At 46.8% G+C, this 18,234-nt stretch overlaps 1 protein-coding gene across 2 annotated transcripts in view; it reads left to right on the top strand.

Annotated features, from left to right (window-relative positions):
- SDK2 (sidekick cell adhesion molecule 2) overlaps window positions 1-18,234 on the top strand; it is a 794,004-nt gene that overhangs the window by 374,049 nt on the left and 401,721 nt on the right. For both annotated transcript variants that reach the window (XM_075350684.1, XM_075350683.1), the window contains exon 2: window positions 2,202-2,361. In XM_075350684.1, coding sequence (XP_075206799.1) covers window positions 2,202-2,361 — 160 coding nt within the window. The remainder of the gene's footprint in view (window positions 1-2,201; window positions 2,362-18,234) is intronic.

Here is an 18,234-nt window from a genome sequence, read left to right as displayed (position 1 = left end):
TTTACCTTAGTTACCAGTGTCCGCAGCTTCCAGACGCTGGCTCCGTGCAAGCGCAGCATCGCTTGCACGTCGCTCCTGGCTGGGGGCTGGTCACTGGTCGCTGGTGAGATCTGCCTGTTTGACAGCTCACCAGCGACCATGTAGCGACGCAGCAGCGATCCTGACCAGGTCAGATCGCTGGTGGGATCGCTGCTGCGTCGCTAAAGTGTGACGGTACCCTAAGGAAGGGAAAAACTCAACACAACTTTCACACTTCCTGGTCCACAGCTCACAGATTCCCTCTACAGGCAAGCTAAGCAGAAACTATCACCAGCGATTATCTGAGCTAAGAGGGAAGTCTTTATAGCAGAACTAATTAGAAATAGATAACAGCTGGCTATTGCTTTCATTCAGAGTTCAGGAGACCAGAGGATCTACTTAACCCTAGCAGTGCTGGATAAAGGAGAATCTGCAAAACCAGCAGTATTAACCTGAGCAAGTGTGTATGAAGTCCTGCTCTGTGATCTTTTGACACCAGTAAAAGACTCTCCGTCGTAGTACCCTCCTGACAATATACCTGTGTGAGGCACAATGAGCATTAGTACCAGCTTGTGCCCCTCAATCTGTTGGAAAACTACAACTCCGATCATGTCTTTGACTGTGGAGTCATGCTAGGACTTATCACTGAGAGACAATTGTGATGGTGACTAACCTAACATTTGCCTTTTATCACTTTCCACAAAGGATTCATCAACAGTGATTTGTAAATTCTACACTGTATAGACATGTCATATAGATATTTTTAATCATGTTTTTCTTTTGTTTCTGAGCCTCTCCGTTGCTAAGATATAGCCCCCTATTCTTTGTATATAAATGTAGTTGTTTTTTTTAGCCAACTGGGTGTGGTCATCAAGAAGATTCCCACAAAAATCTGCAGGGACGAGAGGCGCATGAACAACAGAAAGCCAATGCTGGATTTAGGGGACCAGCAGCATTTATAGCAGCTAAAATACACAAATTTACGTCAAGCAACAGGTCCTCTTTAAATCTGTGTGAAACGTCTATACAGATTAACATTGATAAAGTAAAGAGGACCTGTCACTTGCCATAAATAAGTATTTTTATTACTGGTGTAAATGCCACTGTTCTCCTGAATCCGGCGTTGTTGTTTTTTTTGTTCCTGCGCCTCCCTATTCTTGAGATAGAACCCTCTCTTCTCTGTACATAAATGTGGTATTTTATAGCTAAGTGGGCGTGGTCTTCAATGAGTGCCTACAAGACCACACCCACTTGGTTAAGAACCATTAGATTTACATACAAGGATCAGGAGGCCATATCTTAGGAATGGAGAAGCGCAGGAACAAAAGAAGAACAACGCCTGATTCAGGAGAAAAGCGACATTTACACCAGACTAAAAAAATGTGCATATTTATCTCAAGAGATAGGTCTTCTTTAATGAAAATGTAAGGAGATAATGATTTCATAATCATTTGTAACTGAGCGATAAATATTCTAGAGGTGCTAACCAGAAACAGACCCCATACCCGGGGTGTGAAGACTTTTCATGCCAACTGTTTAATGATGTGATAAAAGCGATCTGTCTTACATTTTACTGACTATCTTGTGTGCAGAGCATATGGAGGCCCTTGTATGGCCTTTAAATCTTTCCTCTTGGTCTTCATCCATGGATTGAATAACTTTTAACTAACAGATTGCTAATACACGAGGGCAGTGTTTGTAGTTGACCGTAGTTTATATACGTGTGATACGATCTCTCATGGCATCACAGAAGCGTCCTGTCGTCCCGGCCTTGGTATTTTGTGGTGTTTATCGCATTTTATGTTCTCGGTTTAGATCCCTAACGAGATGTGCGGTTCGGTGCCCGGCTGATCTCCGTGCGTGTGTGCCATTCTCTGATGTTATACAAGCTTTCATTTCTCTTTGCCCTTTTCCCGTGACCTTTTGTTCCTTTTTCTGTAGCCAGTGAAATCTCTTTTCTGTGTGTACATTGCCGTAATAATATATTTGAACATTTCTCACCTCTTCCCGCGTCTCGTCATTCTCTGCACTGCATGTATTAATTATGAGGCCCCCATATAGGCCGAACATGGCGAGCTGCCACTCTCTCCGCGCAGTGCATAAAGCCGGTCGAAATGTTGACGATCTGTGAACTTTAGAATGTCTTACCGCTTGATCTCACACATTATTTCTTTCTGTTTTAGATGACGTTCCTCCATACTTCAAGACCGAACCAGTGCGCAGTCAAGTCCACCTGGAGGGCAATCGCCTTGTCCTTACCTGCATGGCGGAGGGGAGCTGGCCTCTCGAATTTAAATGGCTTCATGACCACAAAGAGCTTACCAAATTCTCATTGGAATACAGGTATGTTTTTGAGATATAGGTCCCCATTTGGTCCAGCACCCAGCAAATCCGGGCAAGTGTTGAGGCCCATAGTGCCTACAGGGCCTATTCTGCCCGCGTTTCCAATTGGGTTTACACTGCATATATAGTGTGGGATCAGGAGCTGAGCCCATTCCATTCAACAGGTGTTATGTAGGCACCTCTTGAGCCTAACTGCTACCATCAGCGCAAGCTTAAAGGGCCTTAAGGCCCTGTGCGCACTTACCGTTTTTTGCCGCGGATTTCCTGCGGTTTTGCTGCATGTTTCGCTGCATGTTATGTTCATAACATCTCTGCAGTGATTCACCAGCAAATCCTATGGGGAATAAAATGCTGTGCGCACTATGCGGATTTTGACAGCTGCATGTTTTCCTGCGGGATTCCCGCAGCAAAAACAATTGCATGTCACTTCTTTTCCGCACGTCGCTGTGGGATTTCACTCCATTGACTGCCATGTAATCGTGAAATCCCGCAGGGAATAACGCAGGCAGCAAATTCTGTGCGGTTCATTGCGTTTTCCTGCGTTATTCCCTCCGGTATTTCACGGTTTACCTGCGGTAATGTTCATCGCTGCCTGCGGTTTGCAGGTAAGTGATGTCATTATGACAGGAAGAGGAAGCGGAGCAGAGAGTAAACACACACACACATATCACAGACACAGACAGAATACACACACACATCGCACTCACAGACACACACACACACACACGCACACACAAGACATATAGAATACACATACAAATCAATCGGACATAAAAAAATAAAAAAAGTGGGCTCCGCCGTATTTTTACCTTCCAGCCAAGGTAAACACACAGCGGCGGCCCGGTATTCTCAGGCTGGGAAGGGCGAGGGACAGGTTTAATGCCCCCCCCTCCCGCAGCCGAGAATATCAGCCGCAGCTGTCACATTCATTATGCGGCAGTCCCGGAGTGTCCCCGGCTCTTCCAGATTGCCGTGATGCGGTGGCAATCCAGGTAATAACGAGTTAATGGCAGCGCATCGCCGCCACTAAGTCCAGGCTTTAATCATCGCAGCGTCTATGAGACAGCTTTCATGATTAACCTGTAAGTAAAGTGAATAAGCACAGACACCGAAAAATCCTTTATTTTAAATAAAAGACAAAAAATCCCCCTCTTTCACCACTTTATTAACCCCTCCCCAAACACACAGCTCCGGCGTAATCCACCGAGGTCCTACATCGCTTGCATCCAGCTGCGACTGACACATACTCAATGCAGCCTCGCAACGAGCCTGCAGAGGTAACCACAGGTCATTTCCCACGGCCGGTAATGTGAACACACTACCGCCGGGAGAAATGCAGCGTGTAGATTGATCTGTCCTCTATCTATCCCTCTATTTATTCTTCTATCTGTCTATTTATCTATCTATCTATCTACTCTCTATCTCAGAAGGAAATTCCTTTTTTTTTTTCAATGTGCTTTATTGCATCGAATGCATTAAAACACATGTACCAACCCGCGGCAAAACCGCGGTAAAAATCCCGTGGCAAAACCACAGTTATACCGCAGCAATACCGCGGTAAAACCGCAGCAAACCGCATGCGATTTTCAGGTGCGGTTTGCCGCATTTTTTTACGGCGGGTGCGGTAATCTTTCAGACCCTGCGGAATTTTCTTAAGAATATTCCGTTTTCCAGTGCGCACAGGGCCTTAAGGGGTTTCACTACTGGGACAGCCCCTTTTCAATCTTTACAGTAAAATAATAACATTGTTACTTCCGGTTGGCGGCGTTGTTTCAGTTGTGTTGGCACTGGTTCTCCTAGGGATTGTGTGACATAACAGGCTTCACTTCGCCTTCGGACAAATGAAGAGGAAGTGAGAGCTTCCACTACGCTCTCATTTCCTCCGGATATCAATTGCATCCATAGCAGAGGAGAGAGAAGCCAGTGTTGATTGCCTGGGCTTCACGGATCGCATGCCTGGAGAGTCAGTGTGGACACTGCTAAAAGGGCGTCGACACTGCAGAAGAGTATGGGTGTTATTATTTTACTGGAGGGAATCAGGGATTGAGAAGGGGTTGTCCTGTGAGTAGTGGACACCCCCTTTAAGAAACTGAAAATAAAGGAAAGTGCCCCTCATGATACATAGCAACCTCTTCAACATGATTTTGTGGTGGTAATGTCATTGTGAGGGCAGTCCGGAGGCCAACAGAATGCTCTTGTTTCTGCCATGTCAGTACTGCTTTGAAGCACCCTTTTTTAATATACTGCAATAATACAGTATTGCAGTATATCATTGAGAATATATTATTATTATTGCTTGAGCTTTAGACATTTATAAATAGTTTTCTAGGATTTTTCACTACCTTTTACACAATAGTGGGGATTGGATCTACTATTTCTTTTTCACCCTGAATAATCTGTGCCCACAAGACCCCTAGAAATGCCAAATTTTAGGTATGCATAAATTTTGAGTATTTGATCTCTTGCAAAAAAATTGGATCGTTGAGAATTATATACAGAATCATTAGAAATCTGCCTTAGCCTAAAGGGAGCTATTTCTATAATAGTTTTTTTGGGGGGAGATTCTATATAAATACAGTATATTTACCACGATCTTAGATAGCAAACTGGTACCACCTCTGCTTTGTGGGAGCGCCCACATTACACAAACCCCACCCTGCTTTGCTCAAATTTAGCATGACTAGCATGACTTACAAGCGACTAGGATTAGGACATATGTGAGGCATGGTGTTCCAAATTAAACCTAATGGGGTATCTATATGGTACCTGTAAATAAATATAGGGGTTTTCTGTTTAAACAAAACAAACATGTCTTCCGGGTACAGTATTTAAAAATCAAAATAAAGCTGGGCTTTACTCACATTCCCAGGTCCAACACTGAGTATCTGCAATTGCTTTCGATGTCAGTTATTTTGTGCAGTGCTGATTTCATGTCGACAGCGCTGCAGACAATCAGTGAGTTTAGCGCCTCTGCCCAAGTAGATGATAGGAGTCACTCAGAACCGCTGAGCTCAGTAATTGACTGCAGTAGTATCGATGTGACATTAGCACTGCAGACAATAACAGATACCAGGAGCAGTGGCAGACACTCTGCTCTGGACCCGGGTGTCATGGTTAACAGAAAACCCTGTGGTGTCCGGCTGCAGAAGGTCGCTGCTTTTGGCTACACAAACTGCTCCTTGATATTCAATCCTTTCCTCTGTGGTGTGAATAGAGTTTTGTGTGTCTTCTCTGTTAAGGTTTACTCTTTACCCTTTAGGACCCTGCGGAAATCTTTTCTTTTCAACTGCAAATCATTATTCCTCATCCCCTGTGTCTTTATATACCTGCATTTCCCCTTGGTATCTTACTGGTGCTAGAGTTCAGTTTCTATACTGACCTGATTGCAAGCAGTTGGCTTGTAATCATCTGGAGAAACGTTCCTCTCTCGAAAGGTACCGTCACACTTAGCGACGCTCCAGCGATCCCACCAGCGATCTGACAGGGATCGCTGGTGCGTCGCTACATGGTCGCTGGTGAGCTGTCAATCAGGCAGATCTCCACAGCGATCAGAGATCAGCCACCAGCGACCCGTGTAACGACGCTGTGCTTGGTAACCATAGTACACATTGGGTTACTAAGCAGAGCGCTTTGCTTATAGTTACCCGATGTGTATCTTGACTACGTGTGCAGGGAGCTGGCTTCTAGAAGCTGTGTACTGGTAACCAAGGTAAATATTGGGTAACCAAGCAAAGCGCTTTGCTTGGTTACCCGATGTGTACCTTCGTTACCAGCGTCCGCAGAAGCCGGCTCCCTGCTCCCTGCACATTCAGATCGTTGCTCTCTCGCTGTCACACACAGCGATGTGTGCTGCACAGCGGGAAAGCAACGACCAAAAAATGGTCCAGGAGATTCAGCAACGACCGGCGACCTCACAGCAGGGGCCAGGTCGTTGCTAGATGTCACACACAGCGACATCGCTAGCAAGATCGCTGTTGCATCACAAAAACCGTGACTCAGCAGGGATGCTGCTAGTGATGTCGCTTAGTGAGACATGGCCTTAAGTCATCTTGGAGATAAATTGTTTGCTTGTTTCACCCAGTTTGTTTTCCCTGTTTATTCTTTAGGACTTGGGGTACCGTCTCATTAAACGACGTACGAGCGATTCCGACCACGATTCCGACCACGATACAACCTGGTCAGGATCGCTGGTACGTCGCTACATGGTCGCTGGTGAGCTGTCAATCAAGCAGATCTCACCAGCTATCAGCCTCCAGCAACTCTGCGCTTGGTAAGAAGGGTAAATATCGGGTAACTAAGCAAAGCGCTTTGCTTAGTAACCCGATGTTTACCCTGGCTACGTGTGCAGGGAGCCAGCACTAAGCACTGTACGCTGGTAACCAGGGTAAATATCGAGTAACCAAGCAAAGTGCTTTGCTTAGTTACCCGGTATTGACCAAATGTTAAAAAAAAAACTTTAGCCAGGATTGGGGGGTTTCTGAAACTGAGAAACCCTTTAAAGTAACAAGCTCTTTGAGTTTCTAAATCGTCGTTGTGGAACATTTTATTTTGCTTCTGACTTCCATGTGGTAGATGATGAGGCGCCATGCAACTCTTACGCCTCATGGGCTAAAGCTACTTGTTGGGCTCGGAACAACACATTCCAGGTAAAACATGAGCCTCCACCATCCAGGGGGACAGTTATAGGGTGTAGTGAGGAGGCCTAGAGGTCACCAGTACAATAAATAATCGGTGGGATTGGTTGCAGAATCGGTACACTATTGTTCCTGCTTTCTCCAAGTCCTGGAGCCTCTTTACCTCCTATAACCCCGGCTGATCTTTTGGATCAATGTAGCATTTTGAAATCCATATTTTAGCGCGGTAATCGGATTGTAATATTAGTTCTGCATTACAGATTAATAGACGGAGTTGTTTTCGCAAACATTTGTTTTGTAGAGACCTTTGATCCCCGACTTTCTTTTCCAGAATATTCAGAGCTATTATGTGCAGCCTCGTGTCTCCGTATAACATACGTTGTTACACAAGATATCCATATTCTTGCAATTGACCTCATATTTGAAATGGCTTTGTAATGGCATTCTCTGGTGGAGAAAAAGAAAACGTACATATGCCTCTGCAAATTACAAGTATTAATGCTAACGCCTGTCACCTCCGTCTTACCACACATCGCTCCGCGTGACAAGTTGAATTATATCGACTTTCCAGAGAGAAAAAAAAAAAAAATGCCCGCAATGCTTGGAATATAAAGTGTATTGCATTCGCCGCACCTAACGTGTTGACAGCATTTGGTCAAGGCTAATTCTGAATATAATTGCAAAAGTCTAAGGAATGGGGCTGCAATGGATGGCGATAATCAGAAGGCCATATGCTCAGCAACATCGGAGCCATTGAATTTTATTTTACAGCACAATCGCAGCCTGAAATACCCTGGTGATAGAACGGAATCGCAGGCTTTTGTTTTTTTTTTTTCAATGGAGTGAGTAATTGTAGCTTTGATGTGAAGTCTCATGATATTTGCTAGAAAAGCAGGTTACACACTGACGTCTCCTCTATATTAGTCTAAGTAAAATTCATTGTGTCTGCGCAGGTTTCATTCTCTGCTGCCATTTATTGGATTAAACCAAAAAATATAGTCTCCTCCACCTATTTTGCTTATTCATCTAGTGATGTGAGATGATAAAACCACATTGAGTTCTGTAGTAGAAAATCTAAGACTTTAGTGCAAGCACCCGGGATTGAATCAGGTTTTCTCATGCCATTTTCCAAAAGTCAAAGAGTCAGCACCTCTTAGGGCTTGTGCGCACACTGCGTCCTAACCAGTGCAGAAAAAAGCGCACCCTCTGGCAGACTTGACACTGCGTTTTGGCAAAACGACACCGACAACTTGATAAACCAAAGTTCTGGACACCGCTGCCGCTGAGGGGATCACGTTTGGGTCCCGTTCCCGCTGGTGTTGCCTGATGATCTGTGACCTTTCTCTTGGCAGTCAGTTCACTTGTCAGTTGGTCCCTGTAGTGTAGAACTAGTCGGGTTCCGCTCCCCAGTGTGGCTAACTGAGGGAGCTTGCTCTCAGTGTTCACGTTTGGGATTTCCTGGACCGTTTTTTGTGGAAAGTCCTATCCCCATCGTTGCGCTGGTACCCCAATTCTGGAGCTGGTGGAAAGCAGATCTTGAAGGCTCCGTTCTCGTCAGTTCAAGTGTCAGGTTGCCTGAAGCTACTCCCTGACCTAGGGTTCACGTACCCCGTCGTGCCCTGGTCCCAGCCCGGTGATGGTACAAGGCTGCCAGCTGTCCTCCTCGACAGTTTCGTGCGCCTTGTCATGATCCCCTGCGACCGGGGGTCCAGCTCCTACTAGGCCCAGACCACTGTCTGCTACCTAGTAACTTCTAAGGAGCCCAGCTCCTGACCTCCTTTCTCCTTCACTCTCTAACTCTCAACTCCTACTCACTCACTCCTGACACTCCTGACCTCCCCTTAACCAACCCCCCCAAGTGGGTGATCCTATTCCACTCAGGCCGTCCACTGGTGTGTCTGGTGGGTGTGGTGCAGAGTGTTCCTAGGATTTTGATTGGCTGATGTTGGCAACACCATTAGTTGGGAACCCGTAACCAAGGAGGAGGGGGATATTACACAAAAGGGCAGATTGCATAATACCCTGTGACAACCTGATAGGCCAGGGCATCACATTCCCCCTTGGTTAAACGTAGCTCGTCCTCGTGCTACAGGACATCAGAGGCTTATTATTTTTTTGTGAAACTGCAAAAGTGGAAAAAGAAACATTATTATTTACAAATACTTCCCACATTAGGGAGGCTGGACACTTAAACGTTACGTAATTTAGAGTTCATCGTTCCAACGATGGAACGCTACCGGTTTAGTTTGTAGCGGAGGCTCAACCTGCTCCATTACAGCCTCTTCCTGCAACAGTCCAGTCCCAATGTCCCGGATCCCATGAGCCCGCCACCCAAACAACCTGACCCACTGCATACCTATGGTGGGTCCGTGACCAAATTGAGGTGCCGGGTGTTGTAATAGACGACTCTGGTGACAGTCCTGAGCAACCTGGTAGCCGTTGCCCTTTGCGCCGACTTCCACTGGGGCCTCCTGGTGCTGTCTACCAGCACTGTACCGTCCAAGGCCCTTGCAGTCTGTTTCCTGTAACAAAGGGTGTAAAAAGGTTCAACAAGGAGGGCGCAGTCTAATTATAGCAGAACTTTCCTGTCACCCTCCCACCTGGGGGTCCAGAAGGTCTTCTTCAAGGAACACGGGAAGGTTCAACAAGGGTGACAGTCCACACAAAACTTGAAAACTTGCAGGTTCCGGTCCCTTTAACGTTGGGCACCTCCTGGACACACTCTTGCAAAGTGCATGGGCAAACCACAGCGATGGCATATGGGCATCACTTCATCCATAGTATCAGCCGAGATCTCTTCATCTGAAGTGGACTCCACTTCCACCTCCATTATCTCTAATGCCTGTAGTGCTTGTGATGACAGAGACATTCGACAGCCGTTTCCTCCAAAATGTGGCACCTATGCAGCTTCTGGGGTACTGGAACCTGAATCACTTTCCTCCATCTCCTCCGATTCCGAGTCCACAGTAACCGGGTCAATTAACTCCTTATTACCTCGATTGCCACCGCACCAGGGCAACGGGATGAGCCTGGTAGAGTCCCGGAACTGTCGCATTTAATAGATGCGGCTATTCTGCTGGCTGATATTTTTGGGATGAGGGCTCCTCATAACGTGGTGCTCCCCATCCTGTGTGGCTTTATCTTGGCTGGGTATCATTTGGGTGGGGACCGAACGTTGTTTTTTTTTAATTTATTTATTTTACTGCACGATATAGACACGCCCACCGGCGGCTGTGATTGGTTGCAGTGAGACAACTGTCACTCAGCGTGGGGGGGTGTCTGACTGCAACCAATCATAGGCGCTGGTGGGTGAGGGAAGCAGGGAATACGAGATTGAATAATGAGTGGCCGGCATTTTCAAAAGAGGAGAAGCCGCCACAGTGTGACAGCCATGCAGCGCCGCGCCGGTGATTGGGGATCGGTGAGTATGAGAGAAGGGTGGGAGGGAGAGACCGACATGGACAGAGAGAGAGACCGAAAGACCTGCGTTTGTTATGTCAAATAAACATGCGGATCGCAACAAAAATGCAGTGCATTTTGGTAGCGTTTTTCAACAACTAAATGATTTCAATGGGTGTAGAACGCTACCAAAACTCTTAAAAGAATTGACATGCTGCATTTTTAAACACAGAGATTTTGTCAAATTTTTGATTTTCAAAACGCTGCGTTCAAATAAGCATCGTGCGCACGGATTTTGCATGATTCTCATAGACTTTGCTGGGGAAGCAGAACGCATGCATTTTGACAATGTGATGCTGCAGCTTAAAAAGCAACAGGCGCACGTGGCCTTAAAATTTGTCACTGGGTTTTTCCCTTATGAGCTTTGGCCACCACCAGTGAGCTCTTATATTTACCATTATAGAATACAGTATATAAGTGCCCAGGCTGTTCTGTAGAAAGTAAAAAACACTTTTATAATACTCATCTAAGGGACGGTCCAGTGCAATGGGTGTTGCTCTTCTCGGTCCGGCGCCTCCTCTATCTTGTGCAATCGCCGTCCTTCTGCCCAGCCCCGTGTGAAAGATGTGTCCAATGTCATCCACACAGAGGCCTGCATTGCGCTGCTCAGCATGCACACTTTGATCTGACAAGCTAAGGGCAGAGCAAAGTACTGTAATGCGCAGGCGCGAGGAAAGGTCACAGACCTCCCGTGCAGGCACATTGTAAAACTTTGATCTTCCCTCAACTGGGCAGATCAAAGTGCGCGTGTGGAAGAGCGCAATGGAGGCCTCTGTGTGGATGACGCAGTACGTGGACTTGCACACGGGCTTGGCAGGAGGATGACAATCGCACAAGATGGAGAATGCGCTGGTCCGAGAGCAGCGATGCCCATCGAACCGGACCGCCCCCTAGGTGAGTATTATAAAGGTGTATCTTTTGTTCTACAGATCGGCTGGGCTCTTATATACAGTATTCTAGAATGCTGTATATAAGGCTAGTTACATTTCCATTGTTTTGCATCAGTCACATGCGTTGCTTGACGCTTGTGACTGATGCGTTGTACAATGGATGACAAGAATTAGAATTCAATGTCGGACTCCGTTGTAAAAGAGAGAGCGATCAGCTGATCGTTCACAATAGCCGGCTGGCTTTTGAGAGCGAACAGATGATCTCCCGGCGGCCGGCTATTGAGAGCGATCAGCTGATTGCTCACAGGTGCCGGCCGCCGGGTGATCAGCCGATTGCTCACAGCAGCCGGCCGCCGGGTGATCAGCTGATCGTTCGGCTGCCGAGAATGTGTGCGGGGGGCGGAGTGCGGGGTGGGTGGAGCCGAGTGGGGCCATGGCGCTGAGGACGTCAGTGCCGGTGACTGCATGGCTTGGGACAGGTGAGTGTGTGCGTGTGTACATGCGGAGTGCGGGAGGGGGCGAGGCCGAGCGGGGAAGTGTCTGGCTCCCTGCACACGTACCCAGGTTAAATATCGGGTAACTAAGCAAAGCACTTTGCTTGGTTACCCGATATTTACCTTGGTTACGTGTGCAGGGAGCCAGAGAGAGCATGCGCAGCAAAATCCTATGGTTCCTTCCGCCCGGCTGTCAGTCATTCCACGACTGATCAGTTGGGCGGAGGATTCAACGCAGCATCATCAGTCACAATCCGCCGCTCATACAAGTCTATGGGAACAACGGAATCCGCCAAACGGATTCCGTTGTTTACTAAAGCCGCGGATTGTGACTGATAGAAATTGACGGAAATGTGAACCTAGCCTAAGGGCTCATTGATGGTGGCCGTGGCTATAAATTAAAAACCTAGTGACAGGTTACCTTTACCAAAGTGAATGAGCAATATAAAAACAAAAGATACTGCAGCGCTAGACAAGCATATGAAACTTGTAATATCGTAAAGAGTAAAGGGGGCGTTACACGCAGTGACATCGCTAGCGCTGTTGCTACCGAATGCACCCGCCCCCGTCGTTTGTGCGTCACGGGCAAATCGCTGCCCGTGGTGCAAAATATCGCTAGGACCGTCTCACATACTTACCTTCCTAGCGACGTCGCTGTGGGCGGCCAAGAACCTCTTTTTTAAGGGGGAGGTTCGTGCGCCGTCACAGCGTCGTCACACAGCGGTCCGCCAATAGAAGCGGAGGGACGGCGACCAGCCGCATTAACGACACGCCCACCTCTTTGCCGGCAGGACGCAGGTACGTTGTTGTTCATCGTTCCCGGGGTGTCACACGTAGCGATGTGTGCTGCCTCAGGAACGACGAACAACCTGCGGCCAGCACCAGCAATGATTTTTGGGAAATGAACGTTAACACTCGCTCATAGGTGTCACACGCAACGACATTGCTAACGAGGCCGGATGTGCGTCACGAATTCCGTGACCCCGACGACATATCGTTAGCGATATTGTTGCGCGTAAAGCCCCCTTTAGACTATGTTCACATGCAGTGTTTTTTTTTTCTGCTTTCTTGACAGTAAGAAAGAAGCATTCAAAACACAGGTATCGCTGCTTTTTCTGTTGCGTTTTTTTGCTATGGATTACATGTGATTTGTCTACAATGCAAGGTCTATAAACTTCGTTTTATTCACCAGAAAAGATAGCAAAACTTGATTTTGTTTGCACTGTCACATTGATTTCTATGGGAGAAAAAAAGCTTCAAAAATGCTGAAAGAAAAAAAAAAAGTGTGTGCATGAGCTTTCTGAAATATCCTAGGTGTTCAGTGTCGATATCCTCCTCTCAGTGCTCAGGATGATTGTGCTCTATGTCCTGCCTAAGTCCTTCCACTCCTACACTGTGCAATCAGCAGTGACTCCTCCCTGCGTCGGTCAGATTAGGCAGCACTGCTGTGCCAGGTCGTTGACCCCACTCTGTATCCAACTATACTGGTTTTCCATTGGGTAAAACCAACCCCTGGACCCTGTGTTTCTATACACAAGTCAGCTAGCTTCCCCTGGTGATTTTTGTATGCCTGACGAAGGATATAAAAAGTAAAACGTTGCTATCTTCCACCTTTTTTCAAGTAATTATATAGACTTGATGTACTGTGAACTTTGGATATGAGGGAAAAAAACAGTAAATATGCAGGCGAAAATTTTGTGTCTCGTGGCGTGCGTTTCCTCCAAAAGTTAACTTAATATCTTCCTCTAAAGTGACATTGAGAGAGGAAGAAGATAGATTCCTAGTCTCAGAACAAAGCAAAACAAACATGTGAATGTCAAGGCGCGAGATGTCAAGTGACATGTGGATCATCCAAGGTAATCAAAGGAAGCTGGGTGACTTGGCACAGATTCGGCAAGGAACTTAAAATCCAGATCCAGGCATGCCCAGCAGACGTTGGCTACCTATTATGATATGACCCAGGAGTTTCAAGAGGGATTTTCATTGCATATAGCATTGTGGAAAGGATTGGAAGGGTGAAACTTGGAGACAAGTTCCCAAAGGCTTGTATTCACTTTCCAAGGCTTCCTGTTTGCCTGGGGGCGACATACTCCCGATTGATTGACACTTCATTCCGCAACGCTGGCCCAAACTGTGCACTCTCTCTGATGCTGCAAACCAAGGCAGCTGTGCTTCTTCAGCATTGGGGGAAAGCAAGGGCACTAGTTGGCTGGATCTTGCTATCCAAATAGCTTCAGAGCAGCGCTCACAAGTAGAGATGAGCAAATCTGAACTGTAAAGGTTGGGGGCTCATACCAAACACGGAATGTTTTTAAAAAATCAGTATCGGGAGTTCGGGTGCAGTACATGCACGAACCACTCAATCAAGCTTCGAGTGGCCCAGTTCGAGCCACTTAAGGCCGCTTTACACGCTGCGATATCGGTACCGATATCGCTAGCGTGGGTACCCGCCTCCATCTGTTGTGCGACACGGGCAAATCGCTGCCCGTGCCGCACAACATCGCCCAGACCCGTCACACTACTTACCTGCCTGGCGACGTCGCTGTGACCGGCGAACTGCCTCCTTTCTAAGGAGGCGGTTCGTGTAGCGTCACAGCGATGTCACAGCAGCGTCATTGAACCGCCGCCCAATAGAAGCTGAGGGGCGGAGATGAGCGGTACGTAATATCCCACCCACCTCCTTCCTTCCGCATAGCGGCCGGGAGGCAGGTAAGGTGAGGTTCCTCGTTCCTGCGGTGTCACACGGAGCGATGTGTGCTGCCACAGGAACGAGGAACAACCTCGTTACTGCTGCAGTAACGATTTTTGAGAATGGATCCCCATGTCACCGATGAGCGATTTTGCACGTTTTTGCAACGATGCAAAATCGCTCATAGGTGTCACACGCAACGGCATCGCTAATGCGGCCAGATGTGCTTCACCAATTCTGTGACCCCAACGAGTTCGCATTAGCGATGTCGTAGCGTGTAAAGCCCCCTTAAGTCTCTGAATGGCTCTCAATGGGGGTACAAACAACTTTTTCAGCTGTTTCCAAAAAAACCTCCCCCCTCAAGTGCTCTGTTTATGTCTGGCTGTATGTGGGTGGTTAGCTGAGCTGCCCAGTCATTGACTTCCAGTAGGGTTCGGGTCAAGTCCAGGTCCCGAACTGAACTGTATCTAAAATCCAGCTGAACCCGGTGAACCCAAACCTCCACGGGTTGGCTCATCTCTACTCACAAGCTCTGAAATAAAAAATGAGCTTGTAAACACTGCTGTCCTTGTCTAGGAAACCAGACACCTCTGATAGTCTGCAGAAGTGGCAAATAACAAGTAAAGGGTACTTTACACACAACGACATCGCTAATGATATATCGTCGGGGTCACGTTGTTCGTGATGCACATCCGGCGCCGTTAGCAATATCGTTGTGTGTGACTAAAAGGAGCGACGATCAACGATCGCAAAAACGTCAAAAATCGTTGATACGTCGCTCCTTAATAATATAATATCGTTGATGGTGCATGCCGCTGGTTGTTCCTAGTTTCTGCGGCATCACACATCGCTATGTGTGACACCGCTGGAACGACGAACATCTCCTTACCTGCGTCCACCGGCAATGAGGAAGGAAGGAGGTGGGCGGCATGTTCCGGCCGCTCATCTCCGCCCCTCCTCTGCTATTGGGCGGCCGCTTAGTGACGCCGCTGTGACACCGCACGAACCTCTCCCTGAAAGGATAGATTGTTCGGTGTCTCCTGCGACGTCGCTAAGCAGGTATGTGCGTGTGACGCTGCCGTACCAATATTGTTCGCTACGGCAGCAATCACCCCATGACGAAACAGCGACGTGGGCGGGTGCTATCACGCACGACATCGCTAGCGATGTCGCAGCATGTAAAGTGCCCTTAAGAATTGAAGACAACTCTCAATTTTGGGTTGCCTATTTTGCCAAAATATTTCCAACAGTCCAAATAAGGGCTCACTCACACATCAATTTTTCACATACAAGTGCTATTTGGTTTTTTTCAGAGCTAGCACTTGTACTTATAAATGTCTAGGGGACTGTTCACATGTCAGTTTTTTGCAGACCGAGAGGAACCAAGTTTTTTGCAGACCGAGAGGAACCACAGGCTCAACAATGGAAGTCTATGGGTTGATGAAAAATTCGGGCAACACTCAGAAGATTGCCCTCTGCTTTTCACAGACTGATAGGATTTTTCTTTCCCCAGTGTAAGTTTTTTAGATCTGCAAATACCAAAATTGTTAGAAATAATTAAAAAGGGGGTCTTTTCTAGAAACAGCACCTCTCTAGTAGATAGACTGTGGCTAGAATTGCAGCTCACATGAATGGAGCTAAGCTGCAATTCCACATTTAGCCTCTCGACATCAGGGACGCTCTTTCTCAAGAAAAAGAAAGATCATTTTAGACCTGAATCTTTTCTTGTACAGAAAATGGCAATCATGACATACATGATGTTAGCCAAGTCAAAAAATCTAAACCGGCAGCGCATGGCTCCCGAGTTTAGGACGTATACAGTGAATTTTCACAGACAGCTGTTCATAATATAATGAGATGTCATGGATCATGGTGAAATTTCACAGACAGCCGCTCTATCACAGGGAAGGTTTTTTTTGTTTTTTTCTAAAGGCATTAGCTATTATATTTCACAAGTAACAGCGGCAAACGAAATCCTTAGTTGACCTCAATGTATGTATAAATAGTTGAATGTACTGGGAAAAAAATGAATTGAGAAAACTATTGTCGAGTCAGTTGAGGAGTGTCACAAGATCACGGCGATCTGAAATATTGCGCGCCGGCATGTTCCCTCTTCTCTCAAGATTGTGTTTTTTTCTATTTGAATTTAAAGGGTTTGATTAAAAAAATAAAACGTGGCCGCTTTCTTCCAAAAACAACAGTACTGCTGCAGTACCAGGTGTGACCCATGCACAGATGTGGCGCTGTTCCTATAGGAAAGCAATATTATTTTAATCTTGGAAAACAGTAGTATACCAGTAGAGCTGGTGCAATTCGATTTTGAGGACCCGGTGCATCCACCACATGAGTAGTCTATGGCTGCCGGATGGGGACCCTGAGAATTTCCTCCTACCTCCCAGTGTCTATGATTCCTCTTTCGATTAGCCAGCCTGGTGCAATGTCACATGTGTGTCATGCTGTAACCTAGACAGCGCCGGGCTGGCTAACCAAAAGAGGAGCCTTGAATGTCGGCAGGTAGAAGGCAACCTTCACGACTCTCAGACAAGGTTCATGGATTACTAACATAGCCACTGGCCAGGTGCTATAAATCAATTCACACCAATTCTAAGGCTATGTGCCCACTCTGCGGAAAATGCACGGATTTTGCCGCAGATTTCTCGCGGAAAAGCCGCGGATTTTCCGAAAATCTGCAGCAGCGGCACTTCCCAGCCATTTCTATGGCATTTTGGAAATGCTGTGCCCATGCTGCGGATTTTTCCGCTGCGGATTTGCCGCGGATTTTGATCCGGAAAAATCTGCAACATGTCAATTATTGTTGCGGATTTTGATCCGGATTTTGGCTTCAGAATTGGGAAAAAAAAAAATCTGCACCAAAATCCGCGGCAATTCCGCGGTAAATCCGCGGCAAATCCGCACCTTTGAAAAGGTGCGGATTTGCCGGGAAAGTCGCGGATTTTCATGCAGAAAAATCCGCAGCAACATTCTACCGTGGACACATAGCCTAATAGTAGACTGAGTACTGAATTTTATGGTGTGAGTTGGACATAGGTTGTTTTAACCGCACTTTTTGGGAGATAACTGCCCACCCTTTCATTTTAGAGAAGAGTGTTTAACCCGTGCGCACTGACACTGTAGGAGCCCAGCAGCACTCACATAATGTAAGTATGGCGTGCACACAGTGCGCGTACACTCCAATCCCTGGCTTCTGTTTGCTTCTTTTGATATACCCGGTAGTGTAGGTAGTGAGCATCTTCATAGAGGCAGAGAGGGTGGAGACTATCTTTAACACACACAGCTTCTGATTGTGTGTTAGTGCATACACTTCCTTTGGTCGTGCTATTTGCAAACCATTCGATTGAGCATCACTGTGCTCAGGTATGCTTGGTGCTCGGCCAGGGTATATGGCTCGTACTGGGGCTAAAAACAGCGTTATGGGATGTAGTGTGTACAAAAAATTAGAAAAAAAACAAACCTGTCATTCTTTCCCCAGAAGTGCTCTGTTTACGGCTGGCAGCCAAACTGCCCAATGAGTGACTTCCAATGAAATTCAGATCAAGTTCGGGTCTAGAACAGAACTTTATCTAAAGACCGGCTGAATTTGCAGAACCTGAACTTCCACGGGTCCGCTCATCTCTAGTGCTGGCCTATAATGGATTATTCTATTAACTGCTATATTCAAAATGGGCAAGAAATTTTTAATCATACAG

The sequence above is a fragment of the Anomaloglossus baeobatrachus genome, chromosome 5 (genome assembly GCF_048569485.1).
Source record: "Anomaloglossus baeobatrachus isolate aAnoBae1 chromosome 5, aAnoBae1.hap1, whole genome shotgun sequence".
Lineage (NCBI taxonomy): Eukaryota > Metazoa > Chordata > Amphibia > Anura > Aromobatidae > Anomaloglossus > Anomaloglossus baeobatrachus.
This window is presented reverse-complemented; position numbering and strand designations above follow the sequence as displayed.